This window comes from Rhinoderma darwinii, chromosome 3 (genome assembly GCF_050947455.1).
Source record: "Rhinoderma darwinii isolate aRhiDar2 chromosome 3, aRhiDar2.hap1, whole genome shotgun sequence".
Classification (NCBI taxonomy): domain Eukaryota; kingdom Metazoa; phylum Chordata; class Amphibia; order Anura; family Rhinodermatidae; genus Rhinoderma; species Rhinoderma darwinii.
This window is the reverse complement of record NC_134689.1, coordinates 347,588,353-347,611,361: the sequence shown is the minus strand read 5'-3', so window position 1 is coordinate 347,611,361 and position 23,009 is coordinate 347,588,353. Positions and strand designations below refer to the sequence as shown.

The window sequence follows — 23,009 nt, the reverse complement described above, 5'->3', positions numbered from 1 at the left end:
GGTGTGGTTATCATCTAGGAACTTGCGTCTTAAGGTCCCGTCCAAGAAGTTTGCTCCCCGGTTTATTGGGCCGTATAAGGTAATTGAAGTCCTCAATCCTGTCTCCTTCCGGCTGGAGTTACCCCCATCTTTTCGTATACACGACGTGTTTCATGCCTCCCTCCTTAAACGCTGCTCCCCGTCCTTGGCTCCCTCGAGGAAACCTTCTGTTCCCGTTCTCACCCCTGAGGGGGTGGAATTCGAGGTGGCCAAGATTGTGGACAACAATATGGTCCAAGGCTCCCTCCAGTATCTGGTCCATTGGAGAGGATACGGGCCTGAAGAGAGGACTTGGGTACCCGCCCGGGATGTTCACGCTGGGTTATTGGTCAAGTAGTTCCACCTTCGTTTCCCCAGTAAACCAGGTCTGCTTAGAAAGGGTCCGGTGGCCCCTCATAAAAGGGGGGGTACTGTAAAGGATCTGCCAGGCACAGCTTCAGGGTTAACTTCCTTAGGTAATCAGTCTTCACCTGAGTCTATCTCTCTGAGACTGACTCCAGCTTCCACCACTCAGGCTGGCAGGCTTAGGAGTGGGAGAGCCTATCGCAGCCTGGCCAGACTCAGCTAGCTCCCGCCCTCTGTCTATTTATACCTGCCTTTCCTTTTCCTCCTTGCTTGTGATTCTTTCCGTGTGGTTTCCTGGCCCAGCTACAGCTCCTAACAATTTGATCCTGCTCCATTCTGACCCTGGCTTTCTGACTACTCTTCTGCTCTGCGTTTGGTACCTCGTGCTCTCCTGGTTTGACTTGGCTCGTTCACCACTCTGTTGCTCACGGTGTTGCCGTGGGCAACTGCCCCTTTTCCTTTGCTTTATATTCCCTTGTATGTTTTGTCTCGTGCACTTACTGAGCGTAGGGACCGCCGCCCAGTTGTAACCCATCGCCTAGGGCGGGTTGTTGCAAGTAGGCAGGGACAGAGTGGCGGGTAGATTAGGGCTCACTTGTCCGTTTCCCTACCCCTATCATTACACCACCATAGAAAGTAATGGCATATTGTTAGGGTATTGGTGGGGTTCTGACTTCCTGGGACTCTCTCAATCCTCAGAGTAAAGGGTCCGCAGCACTCGTTTAGCACTGTCACCCCTTTACAGTTTTTTTTCTATGCATGGAGCTGGGTTGCCGTTTCATAGACAGCGGCGGCAATGAGTGCTGCAGTGTAGGTAAAATGCCAAAGGGACCTTCCTTTTTCAGGATCAGCCAGTATCCCACAGGTCGGACACCACTGATCATAATGTTATAGCATATCCTAGAGAGAACAGTTCCTATCTCCTGACATCACTTAGTGATATGGTAGATGAGAGGAGGAATTTCCCTTTAATGTCTCAATAATTTTAAAGACACAAACCTCTACAGAGCCGCTATTGCACTCTTCCCCAGTTTCTAATATGATGTCCCCGTAATGAGGCTTCACAGAGGATATGTCGGAGGCAGGTGTATTCCACAGACAAGAAGCTTTATCACTTGCATAGAACGTCTCCATATCTGCCACACTGCAATCACTAAAACTAGACGACAGCCTGGAGGAAAGAAAAGGTCAGATTTCCGTACGGAGCCAAACAGGGAACACGCAAGAATGGTGCTTTCTTTTTTATAAAGAACATATAAAAATCAAAATCTGAATGAGTGAAGGACAATGCGAATTTAGCCCCCAGTTAGGTATATTTTGCCTTTATCTCATAGAAGTTCTTCACCTCCAAGTGCAGCTTTTTTAGGAATTCAGTTCACACAAAAAAGAATAAAGGCTATGAGGGAGATTTATCAAAACTGGAGCAAACTAAAAGTGGAGCGCATAGCAACCAATCAGCTTCCCGCTCTCATTTTTTTTAGACCTGTCAAGGGCATGTGCTCCACTTTGCCACTGCACTATTTTTGATAAATCTCCACCTATGTCTATCTTAAATCATCTATTATCTGTCTGTCACATAGACACAGCGTCTGATATCAATTACCGATGTAGAACATACTTTCTCGAATTATTATAACCAATAATAAAGATATTTGAAGCATTTAAAGGGAATGCAGGCTGTATATGCAATATATGATCACACACAACGATATTGTTATTCCATTTTTATGGGAAAAAAGAAAAGTTATATTTTAGAAATGTACCCTTCCTCAGTATATTTGTTGCATTTAAAGAGGCTCTGTCACCAGATTTTGCAACCCCTATCTGCTATTGCAGCAGATCGGCGCTGCAATGTAGATTACAGTAACGTTTTTATTTTTAAAAAACGAGCATTTTTGGCCAAGTTATGACCATTTTTGTATTTATGCAAATGAGGCTTGCAAAAGTACAACTGGGCGTGTTGAAAAGTTAAAGTACAACTGGGCGTGTATTATGTGCGTACATCGGGGCGTGTTTACTACTTTTACTAGCTGGGCTTTCTGATGAGAAGTATCATCCACTTCTCTTCACAACGCCCAGCTTCTGGCAGTTCAGATCTGTGACGTCACTCACAGGTCCTGCATCGTGACGGCCACATCGGCACCAGAGGCTACAGTTGATTCTGCAGCATCATCGGCGTTTGCAGGTAAGTCGATGTAGCTACTTACCTGCAAACGCTGATGCTGCTGCAGAATCAACTGTAGCCTCTGGTGCCGATGTGTCCTCGCTCGTCTGACACGATGCAGGACCTGGGGAAGTGACGTCACAGCGTGATCTGCCAGAAGCTGGGCATTCTGAAGAGAAGTGGATGATACTTCTCGTCAGAACGCCCAGCTAGTAAAAGTAGTAAAAACGCCCCGATGTACGCACATAATACACGCCCAGTTGTACTTTTACTTTTCAACACACCCAGTTGTACTTTTGCAAGCCTCATTTGCATAAATACAAAAATGGTCATAACTTGGCCAAAAATGCTCGTTTTTAAAAAAATAAAAACGTTACTGTAATCTACATTGCAGCGCCGATCTGCTGCAATAGCAGATAGGGGTTGCAAAATCTGGTGACAGAGCCTCTTTAAAGGGAATGTCTCATGTATTAAATCTAATTAATGAAACTAAAATGAAAGTTTTTAGAAGAGAAATAATGGGGGATATTTATTATTACTGGCTTATCGGACTAACGGTGAACTAATCCCTCATTCCCTGCGTGCGTGAGATTCATCAACAGGGTGCAAGGGGGGGGGGGGAATAACATTAGATTGGATCTGTAGTAAATGAGTTGTAATTTGCGCGACTCTCATTCCCTGCCCACTTTTACCAATACAATTCTATGTGTCGAAAAAGTGGCGCAGGGACTTCACAAATATGGGGTTGGGGACAAAGTAAATTGATAAATCTGCCCCTCTGTGTTTATAATATTTTTTTTCTACTGTAGACTTTTATGTTTTATTAAAAACTTTATTTTGCCAAGTATAGAACATTATTACAGTCAGTACTTGTAGTATGCAATGAAATAGGAAGCTCTGACTGTCAAGCACCAAGCACTGAATATAATAACATCATATGAGTAATCATATACATGACATGTAATATATATATTACAGCTACAATGAGACACTTGTCCATATTTGTCTTTTGGTAATTTTCTTAAGACACAGCTACAAAAACCTCCAAAGGAATAATCAAATGACATGCTACTTCAACATAGAGTGACATTATTGCATGTGATTTTATTATCCTGCTCAGTTTAAGGCTCTGTTCACATCACGTTACAGCCCTACATCAGAGGCATATGACGGGAGGATCTGATGGAAGGCTGTGACATCTGCCATTGCATAGATATGCAGTAGAATATGTCACTAAAAGGCTCCCACAGTAGAAAAACTTATACCATGCGGTATATGTTTTTTACTGTGTTCATCTTTATCGAAAAGCGTATTCTGCTTTCCCAGCGCATACGACGGTACATATAAATGTTCTTTTTCACTACTTACGAGCCTTCTTCAGCCATAGCACAAGCTAGTTTCTCAGACCGGCAGCTGCATCCCAATGCATCATGTTTCATTCCTAGAACATGACCTAAGTCATGTATAAAGGTGGCAGAGCTTACCACCAGTTTATCACGGTCCATCTATAGAAAGGATACGATGACATTATAGAGAATAATGACATAGTATGGACAAGTCTCAGCTGCAGAGAACAAGACTGTACTCTATAATATTACCACAGATATTAACGCCGAGTTATCTGGATCACAAGCCGCACCCCAACGTGCCAGTCCAGATGATGACAATTTGCTCTCTCTCCTAAAATTGACACAATATAACATATTACTCTGCTAAATTTACTCTTCTTCCATGTGTAAAGTATTATCCAGAAAACATTATTTTAAATATTCCTTTTATATTGACATTAGTTTTAAGACGAATACAGGGAGAGGCTAAAAACAGTGGTTGGAGGCTACTCGGTCTCTAGCTGTAAACCCCTTAATTGTTCTGGCCTTCATGTCCATACATTATATAAATATGGTGCATGTATGTGTGCTATTGTCTTTACTACTAGTGCTTTGAAATACTTCCTGCGTGAATACATTGAGTTTTACTATTTTCACCCTACAGTAATGTTTCTTATTCTGACTTACAAGGACAATCCCACAACATCATAAGTCATTCGATTATCCAAGGTCTTCTTTTTCCACTCCAAGAAATCGGAAAGGATCTCTTCGGCCTGCTCCCTTTTTGTGTTAATGAGGTTCTCATTGGACCAGATTTCTAGACCTACCAAGACTATCTGTGTGTTCAAAGCCTGGAAGATCTAAGGAGAGATAGATGTAAAAAAAAACAAAAAAATTTTAGAAAGTCTACTGTGCACCCCACAGGTTGGATATATATGAACATAATAAATATAGGATAGCCCCATCCCTCTAAGGAGAGCACTAAAAGCTAACAGTAGCCAAGTGGCATGTAGCTAAGCATAACAGTGCGCCATTCAGGCTGGTTTCTCATCTGCATTTGGGTTTCCGTTGCTTCGCTCCTTCATAGAAACAGAACAATACCGGAAGCTTGGGATCCACTGCATTGCGGAAAGCATCGGCACTCGGCGGAGCCCATTGACTTTAATAGTTTCCGTCATTTTGCCAGACATAATTTTGTCTGGCAAAACAATAGAATCTGGGACAGAGGCCCCTAACCCTCTAATGTAGTTGTGATCAGCCCCTACCATCATGCAGTAAAGTCGTTTTGTAAAGTAGTATAGCTACACTGTCTACATAAAATATTTACTTATTTAAAAAAAACAAAAAAACAGCAGAATTGTGAATGCAGCTCTGGATTATAATACATGCTGCAATTCAGGGTCATTTGAAGATAGGCAATCCAATGTTTTTTGTTAAATTCTGAAGATTGAGATTTGCAACGAAGGCAGACTACTTGAATTGCTTACATTTGTTGTACTTACAGTATTGACATGGTTAATGAGTTCCAGCATGCTCTCAACCAGAGATGTGGTATTTTCATCATGGAATTGGAACTGGAGAGACAAGTATTGTCATACATATAAATATGTAAAAAGTTAATTCATTAATACATGAGCAAAGTGATAGTTCTGTACAATTGAATGCAGCTTGGGAATGGAATACATGAAGGAAAGCATTTCATATGTTTCTACTGCCCTCTACTGGCATCTTTAGTGTATAACAACATTATATTCATATGTATGGCACAGGGCTGTACAGAATCCATACCTTGTAGCTGTCAAAAAATTTTGCCTTTTCTAACAGGTACATAAATCAAATGCACAGTCAAGCAATATTTCACAGCACTACAATGGCTCATGCTTAACTACAATTTTAGTCAGTTGGTCAAATTTCTGCCCTGCTAGACTGACCCTGTTTTTTTTTATTGAACAGGGGACCTACTAGGAGTATTTGCTGTAAGTTAGGAACTGTCACTAGAAGCAATGTCAGTACAACACCTGTTTGTTAGGAGCTTCGGGGATCTAGTTTTAATGGCTGAACAACTGCATAACAGACTCAATGCCCAACATCAGTGGCCAACTTCACTAAGGCCCTATTCACATCACGTTTTTTGCCATACGTTTAGTGTGAATGCTGGGAAAGCTCCAGATGTACACACTAAACATATCCATATGGCTACATTAGCTCGACGGAGGCCAAAATAGTGTCCTTGTGGCCTTTGTCGGACTGGTATTAGTCGGTATACTTTTTTTTCTAAGGTATACAAAAGCGTAGTTGACTATTCCATATAATGGGATGCTGCAAGAAAAGTTTTTTTTTTAACATAGGAGCTTATGGCATATGTCACAGACATGCGTATAACGTATACGTCATGAGCGTTTCAATAGCTTTTCATGATGTATAAGTTAAACGGATGACGGAATAGTCAATGGACGCCACTGTTTGGCATCCGCACCACCTACATTTAACGTATATGTCAGGAGCATTTAGGGTGATACGCCAAACGTAGACCAAAAAACGAGATGTAAGGGTGGCCTAATGCTACTGTAGGTGAAGGGATGGGAACAGGAGCCCCCACAGCTATGTTCCCAAATCTACTGGAAAGTCTTTGAATACTAGAGCAGCAAAAGTAGTGGCCAAATTCATATTTATGATGGTTATGGAATTAAAATTGTCAACATAAATGTTTGGCCATGTATTGCATCTTATACAGTATTAGTTATTATTTATGTAGCATCATCATACTCTACAGTGCACAGAATATATATTCACTCACATGAATTACAAGTATGCCTCACTAAAAGAGACTGATGCCAATTAATATATACTGCAAATGGTACAATATGTTCTCAACATTCTGGTGTTTTTTCATGTCAGTCTCCTGCTGTATCTATATACTGTCACATGTTGGAAAATACCTGTAAATGAGAAACCACCATAAACAACTCCAAGTATGCTGTTCTCCGTTCACGTGTTTCCTGCAAAAAATAAAATAAAGATCATATAAATATCACCAAAAAAAACTAATATCATTGTTTTACATTATGTATAGAAAATTATTGGTTATGCAATTCCTAATATAATCATTGAAATAACTAAAAAGCTTTTTTTTAATTACAAATACACCAGAGCTCTTCTATTTCCAACACAGTTTTATGAAAAGTCGTGTAAATGAGAAGAATAATCTACTGCACCTTTGAATTGTCTCTCTTTGCTCCCACAGTTTCCAGGTTGGATATGTGTAGGTCGCATTTTAAATCAGGTTCAAAAGTTTCTATATTGTACACGATGTGTCTGAAATCCATCAGAGGTCCATCCGGCTCAATTATGTACATGAACTCATCTGTGTACATGGTACCCCTACGCGGGAAGTCACATGTTCAACATGAATACCCATAAATTATATACTTTGGAATAGTCGCAGAGACGTGTTTAAAATGAAGTTCCATTAATGTCAAAATAAAATGTAAAATAAAGGTATCTTTATAACATACTGTATACTCATTCCATTTTTTGTTTTAATTTTTTGGGTCCGTTCTATAGTATGCAGCATATGCTTATGCTGCTAACTGGAAACCATCAAGAAGCAGGATAGCTGATGCTGGGGCTCTTATTATTCCCTATGTTTAGTAAATTTAGTGCATACGGGTATACTGCTTTGGATGGGTTATTTATTAATACAAATACACATAATAGTCTAGCTTATTAAAACATTAAAACTGTTTACTCAAAGTAAAGAGATATATAATACAATAAGCATGATTCATAAGCAACAGTTCACCTGCTTGTTGATGGTTTCCAGGTATCATCAATATTATTTTTAATATACTGCATAGAGTAATGAATAAGAAAAACAAGTTATAGGATATATTTTACAAACATACTAGATTTTACATTTGTTGACTATTATGCAAATATTAGTCAACGGTGGAGTTTCATTTTAATGCATCTGCAAGCTATTCCCCACCCTTATCACTCTAAAATGCTTATATCAAATAGACCTAAACTGGTCCGCAAGCTAAGTGTGGTTACCTAAGTCCAGAGCATATGTTAATGGCCACTGCGGAGTGTGGATGATCTTCTATGTATCCTTGATAATAGCACTCGGTCTAAAGAAAGTAGAGACAGAATAATGTATAACTACAACCAACATGTTAATAATGTATAGTCACTGAAGAGATATACCAAAATCTATCAACTATGTACTGAAGTCTAAGTCCCCACCGATCTGAAGAATTATGACATGTTCAGATTTTTCCACTGTGGAAATGCCATGGATTTTACCCTTTGCCATACCTCCCAACTTTTAAGTAACACAAGGAGGGACAAGTTTTTTTCCTTTTGAAATCCCGCCCAATGTCCGCCCGTTTCAGCCCACAAAGTATCATGCTCCCATAGTGCCTCCCACACAGTATCATTTCAAGTAGCTGCCCCATACAGTATAGTGCCCCACAGCTGCCCCATACAGTATAATGCCCTCATAGTTGCCACCATACAGCATAATGCCCCCATAGATGCACACATACAGTATAATGCCCACACAGATGCGCCCATACAGTATAATGCCCACACAGATGCCCCTATGCAGTATAATGTCCAAACAAATAATGCCCCATAGCTGCTTTCAAACAGCATAATGCCCCCATAGCTGCCCCATACAATTCTATTGCCCATACAGATGCCCCATACAGTATAATGCCCCATAGTTGACCCGTACAGTATAATGCCCCATAGCTGCCCCATACAGCATAATGCCTCCATAGCTGACCTATACAGTATAATGCCCCCATAGCTGCCCTCATACAGTATAATGCCCCCATAGCTGCTCTTATACAGTATAATGCCCCATAGCTGCCCCATACAGTATAATGCGTGCTTTGCTGCCACAATACACTATAATGCCCCCACAGATGGCCATACAATATAATGCCCCTATAGCCTCTCCCATACAGTATAATGCCCCCATACACTATAATGCCCCCTTAGTTGCCCCGAGTGCCAGTGCCCACATATAAGTGCCAGTGCCTATGTAGATAGTGCCACAGTGCCCATGTAGATAGTGCCAGACCCCCTTAAAGATAGTGTCACCCCACTGTAGATAGCGCTACCCCCCTCTTTAGCCATTGGGACTCCCTCTAGGGTCGGAAACCCCAGCCAGAGCATCGGCCATGCGGTGGCTGGGGATTCCGCTCCAGTAGGAGCCCTATATGGACAGTGATGTCAGGGATTCCCTCTATGAGCAGAATCCCCGGCCAGAGCATCGGCAACGCCCTGGCAGGGGATTCCGCTCCAGGAGGAGCTAGTGACCTCAAGGGCTTCCCTGGGCTCAGCGTTTAAAGTAGCGCTGTGCCTGGGGAGTCCTCTGTACTAACACTGAAGCAGAGAGCTGATAGTTCCCTGCTTCAGCATTGGGTTCAACTGCATCTGTGTCCTGAGGACGCAGATACAGTTGACACCCCGGGAGTCCGGGACGTACCACCGGCAGGCTGCCTGGGACAGCAGGACATCGCCCGAAATCCAGGACTGTCCGTTGAATCCGGGACGGTTGGGAGGTATGCCAACCTGCAGCAAGTACTTTGTGGATTGTTTGAGGGAGGGGTTTTGTAAAACCACTTTCACCTATAATGTACTGTCATTTGCGGAAAATTTTCTGTGGCCTTAAATAATGTGGGATATAAATAGATATGCATCTTAATCTTTATTGTAGAGTGACCACACATGCAAGGCAATTTATCTGGAAATGGGTACAAGGCACCCCTGTACTTGGGATTGACGTGGCATCCAATGGTTTTACTTCCATCAATAACACTTTTATGGTATATCCAGTGTATATGCTAATCTGTCGATGGAAAACCCCTTTAACCCCTTAAGCCACCAGGACATAACAGTACTGTAACGTCCACGGCCATGGACTTGTGAGTGCTGGCCGACATCTCCTTTCTAGGAGATGCCAGCACTCACTTCTGCTCCGCTCTGCTGTGTCCCGTAGGGTGTGCGCGCACGCGCTCGCCCTTAAAGGGGCCAGCTGGCGCACATGGAAAAAGTTACCAATTAGCCCATGATCACCCTGGACTATAAAAAGGGCTCTGCCCTTTCACCCCTTGCCTGAGCGTTGTTGTACATATCCATGTTAGTCTTAGCAAATGGTCCCTTAGTGTTATCCTGTTCCCGTTGTTCCGTTACTATGCTACCTGTATTCTGTATCCCGTGCTGTATTTGTTCCTGTGCCTTAGAGTGTTGGAGTCGTGTTGCTGTCTTACACCACGTCTGGTGTCATCTGCCACGCCTGATATCATCCGCCACGTGTGGCGTCATCTGCCTTCAAGTTCATCTGTGCCTAAGCCTCTGCTACTGTCTGGACTATCAAAGGTACTCTTGTACTAGGACTTTGTATAGACTGTTGTTTGGCCAGCTGCTACTCCGCTACGGTGGTGCGGCCTAGTACCCACGGATCGTGACAGTACGCTCAGGCCATGGAGCACGCTGGTCAACCCAAGACCATGACGACGTCACAAGTCATGCAGGCAGATATGCGAGACCTTTGGTCACGACAGGACTAACTCCTCCAGGCGGTGAATGCCATTGCACATCGGCTGGATGCGCAAGTTGCAGTCTTCACAGCACCTATTGCGGTTGCCCCTGCTGTTCCTCCTGCTACATCTCCTGTCAAAACCAGTGCCGACTCCGGATTCTCTCTGCCACTACCTCCTCGCTATGACGGAGATGTGAGTACCTGCTGGGGATTTCTTACCAGTGCCAGATCCACTTCAGATTGCATGCAAAGTCCTTCCTTTCTGATGACGCAAGGATCACTTCCATCATCTCTCTCCTCACTGGCAAGGCCCTGGTATGGGGCAACCGCATTTGAGATTGTCAGGGACCAGAGATCCGTGACTTACAGTGCTTCTTACAGACTTTCTGTACAATATTTGATGAACCTGGGAGAGTGTCTTCTGCTGCTGCATCTCTGCTGACCCTTCACCAGGGAGACACCTCCGTGGGCGAGTATGTCATTCAGTTCCGCACCCTGGCGGCAGAGCTGACCTTGAACAACGAGGCCTTGGTGGCTACATTCTGGTAGGGACTGCCATCTGAAATTAAAGACGAGCTTGCCGCTCGCGATCTGCCACCTACCCTGGATGGCCCCATTCTTCTAGCCACCCGGATTGACATGAGGATCCGGGAGCGGTCCCAAGAGGTTCGTTGGGAGAGAAGATTCCCTAGGCTGGCTCCTACTTTCAAGTAATCCCTGTTGCCCATACCAGTTGTTCCACCAGAGGAGTTTGTTGTGTGTTTGTGTCCCCAGAAGCCAAAAAACTCCAGTGCCTAGGATTGGTTGGAGAGACAACTCTAGGCGGAACGGCGCTAAATAAAAAATTATTTTCTAAACTGTCCATTCCCATGACAATAGTGTCTGGCACTGGGTCTCTGCCTATCTGGACTCAGGGTCCGCGGCAAACTACATCCAACAAGACTTAGTGAATCATCTCCAGTTGCCCACAGTTCCACTGGAGACGCCTTTGGCTGTTGCATCGGTGAATGGACTTCCTCTGCCCGATCCGATCGTGTCTGAGACCAAGCCACTGAAGCTCCAAGTTGGAGCCCTTCATACTGAACTGCTTTAATTTCTTGTTTTGCCTAAAGCCGTCAATCCTGTTCTACTGGGTCTGCCTTGGCTCCAGTTACATGCCCCAGTCCTGGACTGGAATTCCGGAGAAGTTCTCCAATGGGGCTCCAAATGTCTCCACCGCTGTCTGTTACAGATCCATCCTGTCCAACCTCCTCTGCCTCAGTCATTAGCAGGATTACCTCCTCATTTCTCTCAGTTTGCGGATGTCTTCAGCAAGAAGGAGGCTGAGATGCTTCCCCCACACCGGTATAACGACTGTCCAATTGAACTGGATCCAAATGCTTCCTCTCCCCGTGGACAGGTATATCCTCTCTCCTTGCCAGAGACTCAGTCCATGTCGGCCTATATCAAGGAGAATTTGGAGAGAGGTTTCATACAAAAATTTGGAGAGAGAGAAGCAGAAAGCAGCAGCACTCACAAAAAACTGTTGCACGGGCGCCCAGCAAGTCGTCCTGATCCTCGGACGGAATATCATATTTGGAAAGACAAAACTTGCAGCACTCCAGTATGAAGAAAATGGTGGTTTATTCAGTCAAACACAAAGCGACGTTTCAATCCTACAGTAGGATCTTTATCAGGCATGCTTGATAAAGATCCTATTGTAGGATTGAAATGTCGCTTTGTGTTTGACTGAATAAACCACCATTTTCTTCATACTGGAGTGCTGCAAGTTTTCTCTTTCCATATATATATATATTGTGAGACAGTGACAGGTAAAGTCATTGAGGGAAGGTACATTTCCCCTAGAATCCTGTCATATGTATCCTAGGCTCCAGGGAATGAGTATTTTTTGCAATAGAAAGCTCTAGCTTTCCAATCTCGGCTTAAGGAAAAGCCGGAAAAAGGGCCTGGAGTTGGATTGGGGAAGAGCAGGGCGGGTTCCCCAATCCCTAGTCCATCTCTGTTTGTAGGACAAGGCTGCTGCTCAATTAGCTGCACCTGCAGCCTGTATATAAAAAGGTGCAGACACAGTGTGTGTGAGTCTCACCCCTGACTCAGACTGGAGACTACTAAGGCTGGAGTAGCCTGTAGTCTATGTGAGTAAAGACCTGTGTTACTTTGTGTCCAGTGCCTGGTAGGAAGGCACTTGGTATAGTTAGATAATATCTTGTTTAGTTAGTGCTCAGACGAGCAGGATTTATTTTGTATTTTGCCTTGTTGTACAAGAGGCTGTTTCTTTGACAAGAATAAAACACAGGCAAAGCCCTGTTATGAACTTTAATGCACGGTGTCCCTGTCTCTGGCTACTAAGAAACCGCTGTACCAACCTCTCCTGATGCTAAACCCTCACAATATACATATATATATGTGCTTGAGAAAGGCCCCATTGAGCAGGGCTGAAACGTTGCATGTATTGATTAAAAAGATCCATTTTTTTCACTGAACTTGGAGTGCTGACCTGTATATTGGATTTTGCTATATATATATATATATATATATATATATATATATATGATCCAAACTATAAATGAACATGGTTCAATACCCAAAATTCATATACAAAACTGACAATCGACCCTAACTGAGTACTATGAACCAGAAAGTTGGTAATATGGGTGTAAAATATACTTTTATTATAAAGAATTAGTGAGGAATACTGTGTGAAACGAGCGTCGAGCCGGCTGGTTCACTTTTACTTACTGACTGTTCAACCAGGTACACCTTATCACCTTGTATTTCTTTGTATTCAAATTTGTGTCTCATTTATCCTACTGGTCTTGACTTCCTTTTAGAAGGGATATTGCATTACCTAGCATATTACCTAGTACTAATCCAGTAGCATAAAACACATTGTTATCAATTCTTATATACACTATTCTTTTTCACTTTTATTGTATACAAGGGCATCGGTGTGGGCAACATTTTACATACTTATATTGTTTGGCTCACATCAGCATAGAGTCTTCCATTACCATATGTGTACCAGCTTTGTGTTTGTTTTCATCTTTTTACATTTTCTGTTGTACTATGTTGTTTTAATAATTCTTTATAATAAAAGTATATTTTATACCCATATTACCGACTTTCTGGTCCATAGTACTCAGTTAGGGCCGATTGACAGCGTCCATTACTAAAGTGGGGCTTAGTGTTAGCCAGTGAAAAGGCAAGCACTAACCCCATTATTACTCTGTACCCACCACCACCAGGGGTACCGGGAAGAGCCGAGTATGATCTAGAAACCGACCATCTGCAGTGATAGTCGGGCACCTGGGTCACCACAGGCTGATATTATTAAGCTAGGAAAGCCAATAAAAACGTGGCCCTTCCCACCCTGGTAATGCTCACCTGCTGCTATGTTGTATCTGGCTGGTTATGAAAAATGGGGGGCGGGGACGACACCCCATGTTGTTTTTTTCAATTATTATTATTTAAAAAAAAACAACAATGTAGGGTCTACCTAATTTTTCATAACCAGCCAGATACAACATAGCAGCAGCCTTGCATTACCAGGGTGGAAAGGCTTACAGTTTTTGGGCTTTCCCAAACAAATGTTACCAGCCTGCAGCCGCCCCAGTTCCCTACCATGACTTCAGATGGTCGGGTACTGGATAGTACCCATCTCTTCATAGTATCCCTGGTGGCAGTGTGTAACGGGGTAATAATGTGGGTTAGTGCTAGCATTTTCATTGGCTAACACTAAGCCCCGCCTCTGTAATGGACGCTGTCTATCAGACAGCGGCCATTACTAAGGCGGTAGTAATAATTGTAAAAAAAAAAGCACCAACACATAAAAAATATTTTATTGAAATAAAACCCCCCACACAATCCTCGTTAACCATTTTATAGAATATAAAAACACCAACATCGAAGTAGTCCTCAAATCTGAAGTAGTCTAACAACCAAACCTGTAAAAAAAACAAAAAACAGCAAAACAATTATCGTACTTACCTTCCTGGGTCCGTGACAGTTAACTAAGCAGTGACATCTCTAAGCTGTCATTGGTTAGTTTACCAGGTTACCTCAGTTCATTGGCCTACTTTTGAAAGTAGGCCAAGGAACTTAGGTAACCGGCCATCACGTGATGTAAACTAACCAATAACAGCTTAGAGCTGTCACTGCTTAGTGTACTGAGCCTTGTAAGTGGCGCAGGATTACTCGTGATGCACCAGTATTTTCTTGCATCTCGGGTGCGTGTGCCACTATGAATCTGGTGCTGGAGTCCTTTAGATACAAAGGAATCCCCGCGCTAGGATTTACTAGTGTCGGCCAGGGATCACAATTTACGTTTGCTGTTGATGCAGCCCGGGTCTTTTCTGATCTGGCCTGCTCCAGTGGAATGGTGCCAAATGGCGCGATGACGTCATCACACCACCTGCGCCACAAAAAAATCACCGAATGGAGAGGAAGGGTTACCTTTCCTCGCCTGCGCGTTCAATTGTATTCCCGTCCCAAGAACACGGATACAATTGAAGCGACCCTCTGGTCCTGGGGACTGGGACATACAGCATGGTAAAATAATAGATACCTTACCTGGAGCCCTCCAGTTGTGGCGTGGATCTGCCGTTACCCTCAGCACTGTCCAGAAATGGCTGCAGCGCTACTTAAAGGCATGGTGTTGCCCGAAAAACATGTTTTTTTTTTTTTTATTAAACATTTAGTGTGTGGGTGATTAAACATTGTTCAAATTTTTTTTATTTTTTTCACGAGTCAGGAAATATTATAAATTATTTCTAATTTATAATACTACCCATTTTTGGTCACTAGATGGAGCTATTTCCCAAAATTGCAGCATTGCAACATTGGGTTAAAAGCTCTCGCTCTAGTGAGCTCTCAGCATCCCCCCCTCCTTTATCCTGGCTAGTGCCGGGATAAACGAGGGGTTTGAACGGTGTAACCTCCTACACTGTGTGTCGCCATTTTTTGAGCTAACACACAGCGTAGTAGGTTTACATACAGTAGTAAACACACACAAACACGAACATACATTGAAATCTCTTACCTGCTCCTGCCGCCGCGGCTCCCTCCGGCCCGTCCGCTCCGTTTGCTGCCGCTGGTCCAAGTGCACAAATCCGGAAGCCGCGACCGGAAGTAGTAATATTACTGTCCGGCCGCGACTTCCGGTCCACAGGAAAATGGCGCCGGACGGCGCCAATTTCGAATTGGACTGTGTGGGAGCGGCGCATGCGCAGTTCCCACACAGACGCCGTACACGGAAGTCAATGGGACGGGAGCCGTTCGCAGTCCCTATGGGACTGTGGCTGCCGTATTCCATGTCTGTATGTGTCGTTAATCGACACAGACAGAAATGGAACAAAAAATGGCAGCCCCCATAGGGAAGAAAAAGTGAAAAAATAGAAAAAAGTAACACACAAACACACAAATAAATAAAAACGTTTTTAATAAAACACTAACATAAAACTGACATGAAAAAAAAAATTTTGGTGACACTATTCCTTTAATCTATGAGTCTGAGCAGGGCCAGCCTTAGGTTGGATGGCACCCAGTGCAGGACTCTCTATTGCTGCCCTCCACAAACCAAAAATTAAACCACATATATACTGTACATACATAAAGGCACATACAGGCAAATATATATACACACAGGCACATATATTCATACACATACTGGAACTTATACAAATACATAAAGGCACATATCTATAGACACACAGGAACATGTATACACACACACACACACACACACACACACACACACACACACACACACACACACACGTACACGTACAGACCCATATATACCCACACATGCGCACATATAAACAGCACAGATAAGGTAGTAGATGTTACCTGTAGTCTTATGGAACACCACAGATAACACAGTGATAACCCTCTGAGCACAGATAATGTAGCAGATGTTACCTGCAGTCCTATGCAACACCACAGATAACACAGTGATAACTCTCTAAATACAGATAATGTAGCAGTGGCACCTGCAGTAGTAGATGCGCGCACAAACACACACACACACACACACACACACACACACACACACATACAAGCACTTAGGCATACAAATACACCCACAGAAACATATATACACACATATTGGAACATATACACATACAAACATAGACACATATATACGCACACATAGACAAACACGGACACATATAGAGGCACAAACTGCAGACAGATCTCCATTAGGCACTCACCATCTCCCTTTCTGACAGGCTTCTTGCAGGGCAGGCTGTGGGCGGAGCTTCCTCCTCACCCCTTGCTTCTTCTGCTCCTGTCTCCTCTGTGCGGGCCCTGAGTCTGAGACACTCCAACTGCTCTTGGATTTGCTATAGCTGCTCATGTGAGAAAAGTAATAATCCTGCAGCCGTCCCACTCCAAGCCCGTCCAAGCCAGAGCGGGTATCAGCCTGTCTAAAGACGGTCGGGCTCCTGCTCTATTGGTCGTTTAACACCTCAGATGCCACGGAAAATAGCGACTGCAGCATCTGAGTGGTTTAAGAGTAAGGCTGGGTTCATACGACCTATTTTCAGGCGTAATGGAGGCATTTTACGCCTCGAATTATGCCTGAAAACACGGCTCCAATATGTCGGCAAACATCTGCCCATTCATTTCAATGGGTTTGCCGATGTACTGTGCCGACGACCTGTAATTTTACGCGTTGCTGTCAAAAGACGGCGCGTAAAATAACAGCCTCGTCAAAGAAGTGCAGGACACTTCTTGGGACGTAATTGGAGCCGTTTTTAATTGAATCCAATGGAGAACAGCTCCAAATTACGTCCGTAATTGACACCTCGCAAAACGCGAGTACGAGCAATTACGTCTGAAATGCAGGAACTGTTTTCTCCTGAAAACAGCTCTGTAATTTCAGTCATAATTGACGTTATCGTGTGCACATACCCTAAGGGGACTCGCTCTGTTACTCCATCAGCATCTTGCTAAAAAGTCCCTGCCTCTTATAGTCGGCAGTCAAGGGACCCGGCAGCGCCGGGCCCCCTGACCGCTTCTTACTTAACACCTTCCCTTCCCATGATGTGCCACTGACCCTGCTAAATACACTGCAGCTGCTCTAACGGTCAGGAACAGCGATGGCTGTTTCTGTAACTCGGTACCTCCAAAAACAGCGTACATGGTCTGAGTTACGGAAACAGCGTAACTCGCTAAGCTCCGCTGTTTCCATAACTCCTATAGAACTGAATAGTAGTTACGGAAACAGCGTAGCTCAGCGAGTTACGCTGTTTCCGTAGCTCATCCATGTATTGCAGTGTATTGTATCAGCGTCCCCGAGGGGAACTAATAAAATGTGTAAAAATAAAGTTAGATACATTTTCAGGAGTGTAAAAAAATATTAAAAGTTAAAAAATAAACCCTTTTCCCATTTTTCCCCAAGCACAATGTAAAAAAATAATAATAAAAAAAATTGGTAACGCTGCATCTGTAAAATTCCGAACTATTACAATATAGCATTATTTGACTCGCACGGTGAACGGCATAAAAAAATAAAAATTAAACCACAGAATCGTTGCTTTTTGGTCACCATAGAGCTAAAAAGAATGAAATAAAAGGTGATAAAAAATTGTATATACAAGAAATGGTGCTAATAAAAACTACAGCTCGTCCCGCAGAAAAATAAGCCCTCACACCACTCAAACGATAAAAAAAATATAAAAGTTATGGCTTTCAGAATGTGGCGAAACCGAACAATTTTTTTTAACCAATAGCTGTCTGCTGGGCTCTGTATCTAAGCCAATCACATGGCATGGTAGGCTTAGATACATGGCCCATATGTGATCCTGTCTGATGGGCCCTGTATTTAAGCCAACCACACGGTAGGTTTAGATACAGGGCCCCAGCACACAGTAATCTTATACTGTATAAGACTACTGTCTGCTGGACCCTGTATCTAAGCCTACCTTGTGGTAGGCTTAGATACAGGGTCCAACAGACAGTATCACACATAGGCCCTATATCGAAGCCTACCACATGGTAGGCTTAGATACAGGGCCCAAGCAGACAGGACCACACATGGGCCCTGTATCTAAGCCTACCAGCCTGGAGGCGATGTCTGGTCATACTTCCGTCGCTTGTGTGAAGGAACTACGGGAGTGACAGCACAGCGTGATCTCGCGAGATCACGCTGTGCTGTGGATTAGGCTAGACATGAATGATGGGATGTCAGCATCATACACTTCTCTTTACTACGCCCACTTGATCAAGAGTAAAAAAACACCCATTTGGGCATTAACCCCTTCAGGACACAGCCGATTTTTTCAAATAGGACATGTGTTACTTTATGTGGTAATAACATCGGAATGCTTTTACCCATCCAAGCGATTCTGAGGTTGTTTTCTCGTGACATGTTGTACTTTATGTTAGTGAAAAAATTTGGTCGATAATTTCAGTATTTGTTTCTGAAAAACACCTTAGAAAAAATAAGCAAAAATGTTTCAATTGAAACGTATCTGCTTGTAAAACAGATAGTAATACCATGCAAAATAGTTACTAGTTAACATTGCCCAAATGTCTACTTTATGTTTGCATCATTTTTTCAATGTCCTTTTATTTTCCTAGGACGTTACAAGGCTTAGAACTTTAGCAGCAATTTCTCATATCTTAAAGAAAATTTCAAAAGGCCATTTTTTTCAGGGACCAGTTCAGTTCTAATGTGGCTTTGAGGGCCTTATATATTAGAAAATCGCCAAAAGTCACCCCATTTTGAAAACTGCACCCATCAAGGTATTCGAATCAGCATTTACAAAGTGTTTTAACCCGTTTCACAAGAATTAAAGCAATGTAGAGGTGAAATTTACAAATGTTATTTTTTTTGCCGAAATTCATTTCTAACATTTTTTTTTGTAACACAGAAGGTTTTACCCAAGAAATGCAACTCAATATTTTATTGCCCAGATTCTGCAGGTTTTAAAAATATCCCACATGTGGCCCTAGTGCGCTAATGGACTGAAACACAGGCCTCAGAAGCAAAGGAGCACCTAGTGGATTTTGGGCCTCCTTTTTTTTTAGAATATATTTTAGGCACCTTGTCAGGTTTGAAGAGGTCTTGTGGTGCCAAAACAGTGGAAACACCCCATATAGAGGCACTTTGGAAACTACACCCCTCAAGGAATTTATCTAGGGGTATAGTTAGCATTTTGACCACACAGGTTTTTCTTTAAATATATTGGAATTAGTCTGTAAAAATGAAAATCTACTTTTTTTCTGAAAAAACAGACATTTTTCATATTTACAAGGAATAATGAAGAAAATGCACCCCCACATTTGTAAAGCAATGTCTCCCGATTACGGCAATACCCCATATGTGGTAATAAACTGCTGATTGGACCCACAGCAGGGCTCAGAAGTGAAGGAGCGCCATTTGGATTTTGGAGCACGGATTTTGCTGGATTGGTTTTTGGTGCCTTGTCGCGTTTGCAATGCCCTGGAGGGACCAAAACAAGGGAAACCCCCCAAAAGTGACCCAATTTTGGAAGCTACACCTCTCAATGAATTTATCTAGGAGTATTGTTAGCATTTTGACCCACAAATTTATCGCTAAATATATTGGAACTAGTCTGTAAAAATGAAAATCTACAGTTTTTCTGAAAAAACATAGAAATTGTTCATATTTACAAGGAATAACGAGGAAAATGTACCCCAACATTTGTAAAGCAATGTCTCCCGATTACGGCAATATGCCATATGTGGTAATAAACTGCTGATTGAACCCACAGCAGGGCTCAGAAGGGAAGGAGCGCCATTTGGATTTTGGAGCACGGATTTTACTTGATTGTTTTTTGCTGCCATGTCGCGTTTGCAATGCCCTGGAGGGACCAAAACAAGGGAAACCCCCAAAAAGTGACCCCATTTTGGAAACTACACCTCTCAATGAATTTATCTAGGAGTATTGATAGCATTTTGACCCATAAATTTATCGCTAAATATATTGGAACTAGTCTGTAAAAATGAAAATCTACTGTTTTTCTGAAAAAACATAGAAATTGTTCATATTTACAAGGAATAACGAGGAAAATGTACCACAACATTTGTAAAGCAATGTCTCCCGATTACGGCAATATGCCATATGTGGTAATAAACTGCTGATTGGACCCACAGCAGGGCTCAGAAGGGAAGGAGCGCCATTTGGATTTTGGAGCACAGATTTTGCTGGAATGGTTTTTGGTGCCATGTCGCATTTGCAACGCCCTGGAGGGACCAAAACAGTGGAAACACCCAAAAAGTTACCCCATTTTGGAAACTAAACCTCGCAAGGAATTTATCTAGGGGTTTAGGTAGCATTTTGACCACACAGATTTTTTGCAGAATTTAGTGGAATTAGGCCGTGAAAATGAAAATCTACTTTTTTTCTGAAAAAACATAGAAATGAAAGGAATAAAGGAAAAAAAGAACCACAACATTTGTAAAGAATTTTCTCCTGATTACGGCAATACACCATATGTGGTAATAAACCGCTGATTGGACCCATGGCAGCGCTCAGAAGGGAAGGAGCGCCATTTGGCTTTTTGGAGCATGGATTTTGCTGGAAAGTTACCCCATTTTGTAAACACCCCTCAAGGAATTTTTCTAGGGGTATAGTGAGCATTTAGACCCCACGGGTCTTTTGCAGAATTTATTAGAAAATGTTGCATTTTCGAATTTTCACAAAGGATAAAGGAGAAAAAAAACAACCATTTTTATAAAGCAATTTCTCCCGAGTACGGAAATACCCCACATGTGGTCATACATTTTTTTTTTCCATTAGAAATGAATTAACCCTTTCAGGACTGATCCATTTTTTGCTTTCTTATTTTCGTTTTTCACTTCCCGCCTTCCAAGAGCCATAACTTTTTTCTTTTTCCATCAATAGAGTGATGTGAGGGCTTATTTCTTGCGGGAGGAATTGTAGTTTCTATTGACACCATTTAAAGGGCCATAAAATGGACTGGGAAACTGAAAAAAAATTCTTTGCTGGCTGATATAGGAAACAAATCTGATTCCATTTTTTGGGGTTTTCATTTTTACAGCTTTTGCCGTTCGGTAAAAACGAAAACTTTACTTTATTCTGCGTCTCAATACAATTACCAAATTTATATATTTTTTTTATACAGTATACTACTTTTATAAAGAAAAATCTATTTGTTAAAATAAAAATTGTTTTGTTTCGCCACATTCTGAGAGCAGTAACTTTTTTATTTTTCGGTTTATTGAGCGGTGGGAGGTCTTATTTTTTGCGGGACGAGCTGTAGTTTTTATTGGTACCATTTTTTTGTACATAAAAAGAGATCAAAAAGTTGTATTACATTTTTTTTGGAGAGCTAAGGTGACTATAAAAGCAGCGAATTTGGCGGTTTAAATTTAATTTTTTACGGGTTTTTGCGAGTTAAATAATGGTATATTGTAATAGTTTGGCCTTTTACGGACGTAGCGATACCAAATTTGTTTATTTTTTACATTACTTTAGAAGAAAAATGGGAAAAGTTTTTTTTTCTTAACGTTAAACTTTTTTTTTATTTTGCTTGGTGGTTGATCTGTTTGGGGTTTTGCTGGTATTTCAGTTTATAATATGGGGGCATATGTAATCTGTGCGGAGTACATCAGGGCATAATAAGAGGGTATAATAATGCAGTAAATAAATAATAATTTATAGATATGTGGCCAGTGTCGCACTGATAAATGGTGCCCAATCTTATCCACTTTTGGTACACTCTGCACATTTTGCATCGCCATATTCTGAGGGCCAGAACTTTTCTATTTTTTCTCTAACGGTGCTGTGTGGGGGCTTATTTGTTGCGGAACAATCAGTAGTTTTCATTGGTACCATTTTGGGGTACATGCAATTTTTTTATCACGTTTTATTTCGTTATTTGGAAAGCAAGGTGACCAAAAAGTAATTCGGACAAAGTTTTTTATTCATTTTTTTTATGGCTTCCGCTGTGCTCTATAAATGACAATTTTACTTTATTCTGCAGGTCAATACAATTACAGCGATACCATATGTATATAGGTTTTTTATGTTTTGCAGCATCTGCACAATAAAATCACTTTTGTTACAAATATTAAATTTTTTGTGTCGCCATATTCTGAGAGCCATAACTTTTTTATTTTTCCGTCAAAAAAATTGTGGGAGATCTTGTTTTTTGCGGGACGAGCTGTAGTTTTTAGTGGTATAATTTTGGGGTACATGCAACTTTTAGATCATTTTTTTAATTATGTTTTGGGAGGGGTAGTGACCAAATAACTGCGATTCTGGAATAGTTTTCTATTTCATTTTTTTATGGTGTTCACCGTGCTGGTAAAATAGTGTGATATTTTTATAGTTGGGGGTTTTTATGGACACGGTGATACCACATATGTGTACTTTTTTAAGTTGAAACTTTTATTTTTTTACAAACTTTTTATAAACTTTTTTTTTGTCCCACTAGGGGACTTGAAGGCATGAAGCCCTGCTGGCTATTCTAATACACTGCACTACCTACATAGTGCAGTGTATTAGAGCTGTCGGCTATTCACTGACAGCAAGCCTATTAGGCTTCACCTCCCGGCGGGGCTTCCGTACTAGGCTTCCGTATTA

At 42.0% G+C, this 23,009-nt stretch overlaps 1 protein-coding gene across 6 annotated transcripts in view; it reads right to left on the bottom strand.

Moving 5' to 3' along the window:
- The window catches only part of LOC142749896 (disintegrin and metalloproteinase domain-containing protein 9-like), a 146,690-nt gene that overhangs the window by 58,073 nt on the left and 65,608 nt on the right, over window positions 1-23,009 (bottom strand). For 5 of the 6 annotated variants that reach the window (XR_012882501.1, XR_012882502.1, XM_075858461.1 and 2 more), the window contains exons 6-13: window positions 7,930-8,006; window positions 7,092-7,257; window positions 6,816-6,875; window positions 5,364-5,450; window positions 4,564-4,736; window positions 4,147-4,228; window positions 3,917-4,053; window positions 1,384-1,555 (exon numbers count right to left, since the gene is read on the bottom strand). Coding sequence is in view for 4 of the 6 variants with exons in the window: in XM_075858461.1 (XP_075714576.1) it covers window positions 1,384-1,555; window positions 3,917-4,053; window positions 4,147-4,228; window positions 4,564-4,736; window positions 5,364-5,450; window positions 6,816-6,875; window positions 7,092-7,257; window positions 7,930-8,006 (954 nt within the window). In the remaining 2 variants the exon portion in view is untranslated. The remainder of the gene's footprint in view (window positions 1-1,383; window positions 1,556-3,916; window positions 4,054-4,146; window positions 4,229-4,563; window positions 4,737-5,363; window positions 5,451-6,815; window positions 6,876-7,091; window positions 7,258-7,929; window positions 8,007-23,009) is intronic. The other variant, XM_075858462.1, reaches the window with a different exon arrangement.